Genomic DNA, 13,104 nt, shown 5'->3' with positions numbered 1-13,104 from the left:
AGCCTGTTACACAGGAACAGGAGTAGGCCCCATTCAGCCCCTTCTCCAGCCTGTTACGCAGGAACAGGAGGCCCATTCAGCCCCTTCTCCAGCCTGTTACACAGGAACAGGAGGCGGCCCCTTTCAACCCCTTCTCCAGCCTGTTACACAGGAACATGAGGAGGCCCCATTCAGCCCTTTCTCCAGCCTGTTACACAGGAATAGGAGGCCCCATTCAGCACCTTCTCCAGCCTGTTACACAGGAACAGGAGGAGGTCCCATTCAGCCCCTTCTCCAGCCTGTTACACAGGAACAGGAGGCCCCATTCAGCCCCTTCTCCAGCCTGTTACACAGGAACAGGAGGAGGCCTCATTCAGCCCCTTCTCCAGCCTGTTACACAGGAACAGGAGGAGGCCCCATTCAGCCCCTTCTCCAGCCTGTTACACAGGAACAGGAGGCCCTATTCAGCCCCTTCTCCAGCCTGTTACACAGGTACAGGAGGCCCCATTCAGCCCATTCTCCAGCCTGTTACACAGGGTCAGGAGGAGGCACCATTGAGTCCCTTCTCCAGCCTGTTACACAGGAACAGGAGGTCCCATTCAGCCCCTTCTCCAGCCTATTACACAGGAACAGGAGGAGGCCCCATTCAGCCCCTTCTCCAGCCTGTTACGCAGGAACAGGAGACCCATTCAGCCCCTTCTCCAGCCTGTTACACAGGAACAGGAGGCCCCATTGAGTCCCTTCTCCAGCCTGTTACGCAGGAACAGGAGGATGCCCGGACAGCTCCTTCCCGAGCTCCATTGAGTCCCTTCATCTTTTCAATTTGATCTTTTCTGGCCGCCACATTCTGCCAGCCTTGTTATCGTTAGCAAACAGAAGTATCGTTCCATTTTCCATTCACTCTGTGGCTCATGACCTTTTTTGATGAAAGTTTTGCCAGAATTCCAATCTGGTGAAATAAAAATGGCAAGGCACCATGGAACATGGCGGGAAGTGTTTACATTGTTAGATATTATAGCAGGTGTTAAGAGAATAATGGTGAGCCCTTTCTAATAACAGAATAAAGGTCAGCACTATCTGAAAGTGAAACAGCAGAATGTATTAATAACAGAATAAAGGTCAGCACTATCTGAAAGTGAAATAGCAGAATGTGTTAATAACAGAATAAAGATCAGCCCTGTCTGATAGTGAATAAGCAGAATGTGTTAATAACAGAATAAAGGTCAGCACAGTCTGATAGTGAAAGAGCAGAATGTGTTAATAACAAAATAAAGGTCATCCTGTCTGAAAGTGAAAGAGCAGAATGTGTTAATAACAGAATAAAGGTCAGCACTGTCTGAAAGTGAAAGAGCAGAATGTGTTAATAACAGAATAAAGTTCAGTACTGTCTGAAAGTGAAAGAGCAGATTGTGTTAATAACAGAATAAAGGTCAGCCCTGTCTGAAAGTGAAAGAGCAGAATGTGTTAATAACAGAATAAAGGTCAGCCCTGTCAGAAAGTGAAAGAGCAGAATGTGATAGTAACAGAATAAAGGTCAGCACTGTCTGATAGTGAAAGAACAAAATGTGTTAATTACAGAATAAAGGTCAGCACTGTCTGTTAGTGAAAGCGCAGAATGTGTTAATAACAGAATAATGGTCAGCCCTGTCTGAAAGTGAAAGAGCAGAATTTGTTAATAACAGAATAAAGGTCAGCCCTGTCTGATAGTGAAAGAGCAGAATGTGTTAATAACAGAATAAAGGTCAGCCCTGTCTGAAAGTGAAAGAGCAGAAAGTGTTAATAACAGAATAAAGGTCAGCCCTGTCTGAAAGTGAATGAGCAGAATGTGTTAATAACATAATAAAGGTCAGCCCTGTCTCATGGTGAAAGAGCAGAATGTGTTCATAACAGAATAAAGGTCAGCACTGTCTGATAGTGAAAGAGCAGAATGTGTTAATAACAGAATAAAGGTCAGCCCTGTCTGAAAGTGAAAGAGCAGAATGTGTTAATAACAGAATAAAGGTCAGCACTGTCTGATAGTGAAAGAGCAGAATGTGTTAATAACACAATAAAGGTCAGCCCTGTCTGATAGTGAATGAGCAGAATGTGTTAATAACAGAATAAAGGTCAGCCCTGTCTGATAGTGTAAGTGCAGAATGTGTTAATAACAGAATAAAGGTCAGCCCTGTCTGAAAGTTAAAAAGGCAGAATGTGTTAATAACAGAATAAAGGTCAGCTCTGTCTGATAGTGAAAGAGCAGAATGTGTTCATAACTGAATAAAGGTCAGCACTGTCTGATAGTGAAAGAGCAGAATGTGTTAATAACAGAATAAAGGTAAGCACTGTCTGAAAGTGAAAGAGCAGAATGTGTTAATAACAGAATAAAGGTCAGCACTCTCTGATAGTGAAAGAGCAGAATGTGTTAATGACAGAATAAAGGTCAGCATTGTATGAAAGAAAAAAACGTGAGATCCAGGAAATGCGCTGGCACTTGGTGTGGGAGGGTGAATTGTCAAAATGCTGCTCAGATATCATGGTGTGGCGTTGTCAAACTCAATGTTAAGGTGCAGATGGCTGTAAAGTGCTGAATCGGAACCTGTACTGCGGACCTACCTGTCGTCTGTGACATTGAGGCGAGGACAGAAATATAAGGTGTTGAACTGAAATGCCAAGTACAGTGGTGTTGGGGGTCAGACAGGCCATCCGTGCGACCTGTCCTCATAGTCTAACCCTTTTGTGCCCAGTATAATTCAGGATAATCTCCTCTGCATCGCTTCCGAGGCCAACATCAAGCTGGAGCCTTGCTGCTCAATGGCGAGACCCCAGACTGCGCTGCAAATTCATACCGTTTATTCTCTGTTTTGAACGCAGTTACCACCTTTTCTCCGATCAGGGTGGATTCCAATGGCCTCTCGGGAGTCGGGACCAAGGACCTGGCCTATTGCATGGTTAAGAATCAGTCTGTGGTGCTGTTGAGCTTGAGCTACAACAGATTTGGAGAGGCCGCGGTGAAGTACCTGTGTGATGCTCTGAAGAGACGCTGCTGTACAATTCAGGACTTGCGGTAAGTGGGTGATCCAGTGTGGGCACCGCCGATGACTCGGAGTGCTAACACTCCTGTCCGCTCCCCTCAGGGAGCTCTGCCCCCTGCATTGACACTTCCCATTCCCGCCTACACTAACCACAACCTCAACCCCATGAATCATCAGCACGGTAGCATGGTGGTCAGCACAATCTAGCACAGCTCCAGGGTCCCAGGTTCGATTCCCGGCTGGGTCACTGTCTGTGCGGAGTCTGCACGTCCTCCCTGTGTGTGCGTGGGTTTCCTCCGGGTGCTCCGGTTTCCTCCCACAGTCCAAAGATGTGCAGGTTAGGTGGATTGGCCATGATAAATTGCCCTTCGTGTCCACAATTGCCCTTAGTGTTGGGTGGGGTTACTGGGTTATGGGGATAGGGTGGAGGTGTTGACCTTGGGTTGGGTGCTCTTTCCAAGAGCCGGTTCGATGGGCCGAATGGACTCCTTCTGCACTGTAAATTCTATGATCTGTAAATTCTATGACCCAACGACCTGCACCTAAATCACGCCGGGTCCAGCCCCCTTAATAACAGCAATGATGAAGGAGCTACGCTCCGAAAGCCGGTGATTCGAAACAACCCTGTTCGACTCTAACCTGGTGTTGTCACACTGTGCCCAGCATATAATTGTTCACTATCATTTTCACTCTCTTTCACACTTTCCTATATCATAGAATCATGTCATAGTTGGAATAGTGTTTCCAACCATTCATCCTGGTCTCTAAACCAGAGATTAAGAATCCTGGAGGTTTTTCCTTTGTAGATTTAGCTCCAATCTCCCAGAGCTCTTTGGGCAATCTCTTAAATTTCTGTCTCCACGTCGTTGGTCCCAAGCTGTCCTGTGTATCCTCACACTTGGTCGTGAAGGGGAAGAGTCCCCGGTACGCGTCTCCTGTTTCGGACGTCCAAAGGATGTTAATTATTGAATCCTCTTCGAACCATCGCACTACTCTTTCCTCGGCTTCTCAGACGCTTCCTATTGGCTGTCCATATGAGTCGGAGACGCTGATTTCAAGCGATTCACAGAATCATGGAATTGACAGTGCAGAAGCAGCCCATTCGGCCCATCGAGCCCGCACCAGCCCTTCAAATGTGCAGCCTACCTGGGCCCGCACACCCGCCCTATCCCTCCAAACCCCACCTCATCTTTTGGGCGCTAAGGAACAATTTATCACGGCCAATCCACCTAACCTGCACATCTTTGGAGTGTGGGAGGAAACCGGAGCACCCGGAGGAAACCCACACAAATACAGGAGAAAGTTTTTTTTAAATAAAGTTAGCGTACCCAATTCATTTTTTCCAATTAAGGGGCAATTTAGCATGGCCAATCCACCTACCCTGCACATCTTTGGGTTCTGGGGGCGAAATCCACGCAAACACGGGGAGAATGTGAAAACTCCGCACGGACAGCAACCCAGAGCCGGGATCGAACCTGGGACCCCGGCGCAGTGAGGCTGCAGGGGGCTAACCCACTGAGCCACCGTGCTGCCAATATGGGAGAAAGTTTAACTCCACACGGACAGTGACCAGAGGGCGGAATTGAACCCGGGACCCTGGAGCTGTGAGGCAGCAGTGCTAACCACTGCCCAATGTTTGGAGTCCGTGCGACTCTTCCTCAGAGGTTGAAGCGAGGGGGAAGTCTGATGGGCTTCATAATGCTGAGCGGGGTTTTGGGGGGGGGGGGGGGGGGGGGGGGCGGAGGTAGATCAAGTGGAGCGAAACAGACGTTCAGGAAAGATTTGACAAAGAAATCCATGGACACGTGACAAAGGGGGGCGATCATGGTAGAGTTAAAGACGAAAGCAGGTGTTAATAGAGGTGCGAAGGTCAGTTGGCAGAACGTGCCAATAGCAGAAGAAGGGTCAGCACTCTGTGAAAGCAGAACACGTGACAGACTGCTCCTTGTGGGCGAGGGAGAGTTGGGGAAATGATCAGGATGGAGGCGAAAGTTCACGGTCTCAAGCTATTGAACTCGATGTTCGGCCCAGCAGGCTGTGAAGTGGCCCGTCAGAAGATGAGGTGGCGTTCCTCCAGTTTGCCTGGGGCCTCGCTGGGGTGTCGCAGTAGGCCCGAGGCCTCAGGGAAATGGGACGGACTGCGTGGCTCTCCAGGCAGGCGACATGGATTCGAAATGGCCCCTATCTGCGCCGTGATCACCCCGGGACACCATCCCAAACATTTCCCAGTTCTGATGAAAGGCCATCGTCCTGAATCCTTGCCTCAGTTTCTCTCTCTCTCTCTCTCTGTGGCACTAACGCTGGGTATTTCCAGCACCTCCTTGTTTTCCCTTTGGTAAGGTGTTCTCTCCCTCAGACTGTGTGGCACCGGTATCACCAGCACATACTGCAGACAGCTAGCCTGGGCCCTCACCACGAACCTCTCCCTCACCGCGCTGGATTTGGACAATAATCAGCTGGGAGATTCCGGAGTCTCACACTTGTGTGGGGCATTGATGAAGCCAGACTGCAAGATACAAACTCTCCGGTAAGTGAACAGGGTATCTCAAGGCACAGTGTAGCAAATTGAATGTTGGCCATTTAGCCCCTCGAGCCTGTTACACAGGAACAGGAGACCCCACTCAGCCCCTTCTCCAGCCTGTTACACAGGAACAGGAGCAGGCCCCATTCAGCCCCTTCTCCAGCCTGTTACACAGGAACAGGAGGCCCCATTCAGCCCCTTCTCCAGCCTGTTACACAGGAACAGGAGGAGGCCCCATTCAGCCCCTTCTCCAGCCTGTTACACAGGAACAGGAGGGGGCACCATTCAGCCCCTTCTGCAGCCTGTTACACAGGAACAGGAGGAGGCCCCATTCAGCCCCTTCTCCAGCCTGTTACACAGGGACAGGAGGCCCCATTCAGCCCCTTCTCCAGCCTGTTACACAGGAACAGGAGGAGGCCCCATTCAGCCCCTTCTCCAGCCTGATACACAGGAACAGGAGGCCCCATTCAGCCCCTTCTCCAGCCTGATACACAGGAACAGGAGGCCCAATTCAGCCCCTTCTCCAGCCTGTTACACAGGAACAGGAGGCCCCATTCAGCCCCTTCTGCAGCCTGTTACACAGCAACAGGAGGCCCCATTCAGCCCCTTCTCCAGCCTGTTACACAGGAACAGGAGGAGGCCCCAATCAGCCTCTTCTCCAGCCTGTTACACAGGAACAGGAGGAGGCCCCATTCAGCCCCTTCTCCAGCCTGTTATACAGGAACAGGAGGAGGCCCCATTCAGCCCCTTCTGCAGCCTGTTACACAGGAACAGGAGGCCCCATTCAGCCCCTTCTCCAGCCTGTTACACAGGGACAGGAGGCCCCATTCAGCCCCTTCTCCAGCCTGTTACACAGGAACAGGAGGAGGCCCCATTCAGCCCCTTCTCCAGCCTGATACACAGGAACAGGAGGAGGCCCCATTCAGCCCGTCCTGCAGCCTGTTACACAGGAACAGGAGGAGGCCCCAATCAGCCTCTTCTCCAGCCTGTTACACAGAAACAGGAGGTCCCATTCAGCCCCTTCTCCAGCCTGTTACACAGGAACAGGAGGAGGCCCCATTCAGCCCCTTCTCCAGCCTGATACACAGGAACAGGAGGAGGCCCCATTCAGCCCCTTCTCCAGCCTGTTACACAGGAACAGGAGGAGGCCCCATTCAGCCCCTTCTCCAGCCTGTTATACAGGAACAGGAGGAGGCCCCATTCAGCCCCTTCTCCAGCCTGTTACCCAAGAACAGGAGGAGGCCCCATTCAGCCCCTTCTCCAGCCTGTTACACAGGAACAGGAGGCCCCATTCAGCCCCTTCTGCAGCCTGTTACACAGCAACAGGAGGCCCCATTCAGCCCCTTCTCCAGCCTGTTACACAGGAACAGGAGGAGGCCCCAATCAGCCTCTTCTCCAGCCTGTTACACAGGAACAGGAGGAGGCCCCATTCAGCCCCTTCTCCAGCCTGTTATACAGGAACAGGAGGAGGCCCCATTCAGCCCCTTCTGCAGCCTGTTACACAGGAACAGGAGGCCCCATTCAGCCCCTTCTCCAGCCTGTTACACAGGGACAGGAGGCCCCATTCAGCCCCTTCTCCAGCCTGTTACACAGGAACAGGAGGAGGCCCCATTCAGCCCCTTCTCCAGCCTGATACACAGGAACAGGAGGAGGCCCCATTCAGCCCCTGCTGCAGCCTGTTACACAGCAACAGGAGGCCCCATTCAGCCCCTTCTCCAGCCTGTTACACAGAACAGGAGGAGGCCCCAATCAGCCTCTTCTCCAGCCTGTTACACAGAAACAGGAGGCCCCATTCAGCCCCTTCTCCAGCCTGTTACACAGGAACAGGAGGAGGCCCCATTCAGCCCCTTCTCCAGCCTGATACACAGGAACAGGAGGAGGCCCCATTCAGCCCCTTCTCCAGCCTGTTACACAGGAACAGGAGGAGGCCCCATTCAGCCCCTTCTCCAGCCTGTTATACAGGAACAGGAGGAGGCCCCATTCAGCCCCTTCTCCAGCCTGTTACCCAAGAACAGGAGGAGGCCCCATTCAGCCCCTTCTCCAGCCTGTTTCCCAGGAACAGGAGGAGGCCCCATTCAGCCCCTTGTCCAGCCTGTTCCACAGCAACAGGAGGCCCCATTCAGCCCCTTCTCCAGCCTGTTTTCCAGGAACAGGAGGAGGCCCCATTCAGCCCCTTCTCCAGCCTGTTACACAGGAACAGGAGGTGGCTCCATTCAGCCCCTTCTCCAGCCTGTTACACAGGAACAGGAGGCCCCAATCAGCCTCTTCTCCAGCCTGTTACACAGGAACAGGAGGAGGCCATTCAGCCCCTTCTCCAGCCTGTTACACAGGAACAGGAGGAGGCCCCATTCAGCCCCTTGAGCCAACTCCACAATTCTATGAGAACATGGCCGATCTGTATCCAAACCCCAGCCACCAGCCTTGACTCCTTGCCCTGGATTCCCTGGAGCACAAACCTATTGATCCCTGATCTAAGATTATTCTTTGGGCTCTCATATCGCATCATCGAATCCTCTCGCACAGAAGGTGGCCACTCGGCCCATCATGCCTGTGTCGGCCCTGAGTTTGGCCCCACCCCTCCACCTTTACCCCGTAACCCCCCCAATCCGTCCAGTCCCATTTCCTTTCCCAAGTTCCCACTGAAGCCTGAGGCTCCCGATTGCAGCGCCCTTGCGGAGATATTTACCCCCACCTGCCAACGATCGGGAACCGATTTCAGAACCACAGAATCACAGAGCAGAAGAAGCACTTCTTCGGCCCATCGAATCTGCACCAACGCATGAGAGACACCTGGCCAGCCCACCTAATCCCCTCATACCTGACCCTTCATCTAAGGGGGACAGTTACTCCCTGTCCACCCTTCCACGCCCCTCATAACCTAGTCCGCCTCCATCAGTTCGCCCCCCCCAGCCTGCTCTGCTCCAGGGGAAACAACCCGAGCCTGTCCAACCTCTCTTCATAATTCAAATGTTCCACCCCAGGCAACAGGTCCTCTGCACCCTCCGCTCTCTTCCTCAAAAGGCAGCGGGAGCAGAACCTCGGAATATTGTTAAGGCCGAGCGAGATGGATTCCTGATTAACGAGGGGGGGGAAAGGTCATCGGGAGGTCAGCAGAGCTGGGGGCCCCCACGGTGGCCTGGCCCGCGATCGGGGCCTGCCCATCGGCGGGCGGGCTGGTTCCGTGGGGGCCTATGTTCCTCCGCGACGGGCCCGTGTAGGACTCCGCCATATTGCCCGGGGGGGGGGGGGGCCGCGGAGACGGGAACACACGCGGACGCGCGAACCCGCGCCGGCCCAAGCCGGGAATGGAACCTGACACCTGGGAAGACCCTGTGGCCGGTGTGCGCTCGGCCTGACGGCCTGTATGTCCTTTTCCCCAGGCTGGGCAGCAACCGGCTCACAGCCCTGTGCACGCTGCAGCTGACCCGCGCCCTCAACACCAACCGTTCCCTCAGGCAGCTGAGCCTGAACTACAACCGGCTGGGCGTCCCGGGCCTGCGCAGACTGTCCACGGCTTTGAAAGGAGCAGCCTGTCGGATACAGAAACTGGAGTAAGTCTGTCACCGTGCACCGAGAGCTGGATTTCCCTGTCCTGTTCAAGGGGAAAGGTTAAAGGGACCTGGCTGGGGGGAGGGGATCTGCTCTTTCACTATCAGACAGGGCTGACCTTTATTCTCTCATTAGCACATTCTCCCTGCCGACCAACATTTATATCGAGGCTGATGCCTGCCTGCTTCGGAGGGTTTGGGCCTTTGATCTCCATGGGGTATTAACGGGGTGGAGGTGGAGAGGATGTTTCCTCTTGTGGGAGAATCTAGAATGAGGGGGTGTGGGGGGGGGGGGGGGGGTCGCTGTTTAAAAATAAGTGGGGCGGCCCATTTGCAGATGAGGATAATTCTTTTCCCCCAGAGGGTGCCGAGTCTCTGCAACTCCCTTCCTCAAAAGGCAGCGGGAGCAGAATCTCGGGAATGTTGTCAAGGTCGAGCGAGATGGATTCCTGATTAACGTGGGGGCGGGGGAGGGTTAAAGGTCATCGGGAGGTCGGCAGGAATGCGGGGTCGAGGTCACAATCAGATCGGTCACGGTCTGATTGAACGGGGCAGGACGGTGGAGGGGCCGAGTGGCCTACCCCTGCTTCTTACTTCTTCCTGTGAAAAGCGTAGGGCAGGGAAATGGAGAGAGGTGAGAATCACGGTCAGAACGAGGGAGAGATATGTGTGTGTGTGTGTGTGTGAGACTTGGAGGGGAGCCTCCAGGTGGTGGGGTTCCCAGGTATCTGCTGCTCTTGTCCCTCTAGATGGTAGAGGCCGTGGGTTTGGAAGGTGCTGCCTAAGGAGCCTTGGTGAGTTGCTGCAGTGAAGCCTGTAGATGGGACACACGGCTGTCACTGTGCGTCGGTGGGGGAGGGAGTGAATGTTTAAGTGGGTGGTTGGGATTGTCTCTATCCCGAGAATGTGTCACTTGTGGTGTCGCTTTGATGTCTTCACAGGTTGGATGAAAATGGTCTCCGGGATTCCTGTGCTGAGGATCTGGCCGCAGCGCTCAGCGAGAATCGCTGGCTGAAGGGACTGTACTTAAACAGGAACTGCTTCACTGACCGCTCCATCCCCGCCTTTCAACGCCTCGCCACGGGCTGCAGGAGTCTGAGGTACCTCTGGTGCGTGCATTCTTGTTAACATTCCTCTCATACAAAACCCTGCTTCATCGAACGAGGGGCTGAAGGCCGATCCTCCTGTTCCTGTGTAACAGGCCGGAGAAGGGGCTGAATGGGGCCTCCTCCTGTTCCTGTGTAACAGGCTGGAGAAGGGGCTGAATGGGGCCTCCTGTTCCTGTCTAACAGGCTGGAGAAGGGGCTGAATGGGGCCTCCTCCTGTTCCTGTGTAACAGGCTGGAGAAGGGGCTGAATGGGGCCTCCTGTTCCTGTCTAACAGGCTGGAGAAGGGGCTGAATGGGGCCTCCTGTTCCTGTCTAACAGGCTGGAGAAGGGGCTGAATGGGGCCTCCACCTGTTCCTGTGTAACAGGCTGGAGAAGGGGCTGAATGGGGCCTCCTGTTCCTGTGTAACAGGCCGGAGAAGGGGCTGAATGGGGCCTCCTCCTGTTCCTGTGTAACAGGCTGGAGAAGGGGCTGAATGGGGCCTCCTTCTGTTCCTGTGTAACAGGCTGGAGAAGGGGCTGAATTGGGCCTCCTGTTCCTGTGTAACAGGCTGGAGAAGGGGCTGAATGGAGCCCCCTGTTCCTGTGTAACAGGCTGGAGAAGGGGCTGAATGGGCCTCCTGTTCCTGTGTAACAGGCTGGAGAAGGGGCTGAATGGGGCCTCCTGTTCCTGTGTAACAGGCCGGAGAAGGGGCTGAATGGGGCCTCCTGTTCCTGTGTAACAGGCCGGAGAAGGGGCTGAATGGGGCCTCCTCCTGTTCCTGTGTAACAGGCTGGAGAAGGGGCTGAATGAGGCCTCCTGTTCCTGTGTAACAGGCTGGAGAAGGGGCTGAATGGGGCATCCTCCTGTTCCTGTGTAACAGGCTGGAGAAGGGGCTGAATGGGGCCCCCTCCTGTTCCTGTGTAACAGGCTGGAGAAGGGGCTGAATGGGGCCTTCTCCTGTTCCTGTGTCAGGCTGGAGAAGGGGCTGGATGGGGCCTCCTGTTCCTATGTAACAGGCTGGAGAAGGGGCTGAATGGGGCCTCCTGTTCCTGTGTAACAGGCTGGAGAAGGGGCTGAATGGGGCCTCCTGTTCCTGTGTAACAGGCTGGAGAAGGGGCTGAATGGGGCCTCCTGTTCCTGTGTAACAGGCTGGAGAAGGGGCTGAATGGGGCCTCCTGTTCCTGTGTAACAGGCTGGAGAAGGGGCTGAATGGGGCCTCCTGTTCCTGTGTAACAGGCTGGAGAAGGGGCTGAATGGGGCCTCCTGTTCCTGTGTAACAGGCTGGAGAAGAGGCTGAATGGGGCCTCCTGTTCCTGTGTAACAGGCTGGAGAAGGGGTTGAATGGGGCCTCCTGTTCCTGTGTAACAGGCTGGAGAAGGGGCTGAATGGGGCCTCCTGTTCCTGTGTAACAGGCTGGAGAAGGGGCTGAATGGGGCCTCCTGTTCCTGTGTAACAGGCTGGAGAAGGGGCTGAATGGGGCCTCCTGTTCCTGTGTAACAGGCTGGAGAAGGGGCTGAATGGGGCCCCCTCCTGTTCCTGTGTAACAGGCTGGAGAAGGGGCTGAATGGGGCCTCCTGTTCCTGTGTAACAGGCTGGAGAAGGGGCTGAATGGGGCCTCCTGTTCCTGTGTAACAGGCTGGAGAAGGGGCTGAATGGGGCCTCCTCCTGTTTCTGTGTAACAGGCTGGAGAAGGGGCTGAATGGGGCCTCCTCCTGTTCCTGTGTAACAGGCTGGAGAAGGGGCTGAATGGGGCCTCCTGTTCCTGTGTAACAGGCTGTAGAAGGGTCTGAATGGGGCCTCCTGTTCCTGTGTAACAGGCTGGAGAAGGGGCTGAATGGGCCTGCACACGTTAATGTACAGCACCTTGACATTCTGTTCATCTCCACTTTCGCAGGTTGTGGAGAAACCAGTTCAGTACAGAGGGCCGGGTCGAGCTCCAAACCGTGCAGGAAACTGCGCATCGAGTGACAATCTTTGTGTGAGTGGAGAAGACGTTGTTTGCCAATAAACATTGAGCCGTGCAGTGTGCCACATGGAACATCGTGCAGCTAGTGAATAAGTTCCTGTCTTGTGTGTGACTTTAATGTTGAAGGTCAGACGACATCTCCCTTGGCACCAGTCAGTGAAGGTGCTGATTCGCTCGCACTGGGGTAGAGTTCCACAAACCGGGATCTTCCCAAAACCTCGGTCAACCCCTTTTTTAACTTCAATGGGTTCTTCTGAGGGCAGTTTCTGAATACTTCGGCTGAGAACACCAAACCCCCCCGCCGGGTAAACGATCGATGCTGGTTTGAAGATTTAGCGATTGCGGGCTCGGGCCAATCGACTGTGAGGGGCGTCGCCTCGCAGCCAAGCCAAAGTCAGCCCTCGCCGGGTCGCAGTCGGCCCAGACCCTGGCCTGCACCTGGAAGAGGCAGCTGATCGGCCACAGGGGCATCACCCCCGAGCGATATCCTCTGGCCAGTCCGAGCGTACCGGCCCTTGGGAGTCGCCAGAGCCGCATCGGAATCGTCGTGACAGACATTTGCAGCCAGTTAGAAAATGAGTGCGGACTGGTCCCAGGGGCTTCTGAACGTACATGTTTCACACTGGGTTTACGTTGGGGAGTCGTTGGATTGTGAACGCGCCTCTCGTGGGCCTATCGCAGAAGCTGAGGGAGGCCATTCAGCCCCTTCTCCAGCCTATTACAGTCAGCCCCCTGCACGTCCCTCTGTAATTCAGTCAGACTCTGACTAGCTTGCCCTCACTGTACACTGCCACCAGGCTCCAACCAATCACAGGAAAGAGAGAGAACACAAGATACAAATTCTGTTTTATTGAATGGTTTACAAAGTGTCTGAATGCTGGCCTGGGAGAGGCGGGGGCATCAGGCATGATTGAAATGCTTCCACAGTTGAGTTTTATTCTTGCAGTGTATCCGGAGTGACAGATGCTTGCACATTGCAGCTATATCTCG

General features: G+C 54.1%; 1 protein-coding gene across 2 annotated transcripts in view; it reads left to right on the top strand.

Moving 5' to 3' along the window:
• The window catches only part of LOC119967874 (ribonuclease inhibitor-like), a 48,135-nt gene extending 35,345 nt beyond the window's left edge, over positions 1-12,790 (top strand). The window contains exons 7-11 of one of the 2 annotated variants that reach the window (XM_038800955.1): positions 2,852-3,022; positions 5,347-5,517; positions 8,892-9,062; positions 10,001-10,168; positions 12,043-12,790. In XM_038800955.1, the coding sequence (XP_038656883.1) occupies positions 2,852-3,022; positions 5,347-5,517; positions 8,892-9,062; positions 10,001-10,168; positions 12,043-12,130 (769 nt within the window). In that variant the 3' untranslated portion in view covers positions 12,131-12,790. The remainder of the gene's footprint in view (positions 1-2,851; positions 3,023-5,346; positions 5,518-8,891; positions 9,063-10,000; positions 10,169-12,042) is intronic. The other variant, XM_038800956.1, reaches the window with a different exon arrangement.
• The last annotated feature ends 314 nt before the right edge of the window (positions 12,791-13,104 follow it).

The sequence above is a fragment of the Scyliorhinus canicula genome, chromosome 6 (genome assembly GCF_902713615.1).
Source record: "Scyliorhinus canicula chromosome 6, sScyCan1.1, whole genome shotgun sequence".
Lineage (NCBI taxonomy): Eukaryota > Metazoa > Chordata > Chondrichthyes > Carcharhiniformes > Scyliorhinidae > Scyliorhinus > Scyliorhinus canicula.
Note: the sequence above shows the minus strand (reverse complement) of the source record. Positions and strands in the feature narration are given on the sequence as shown.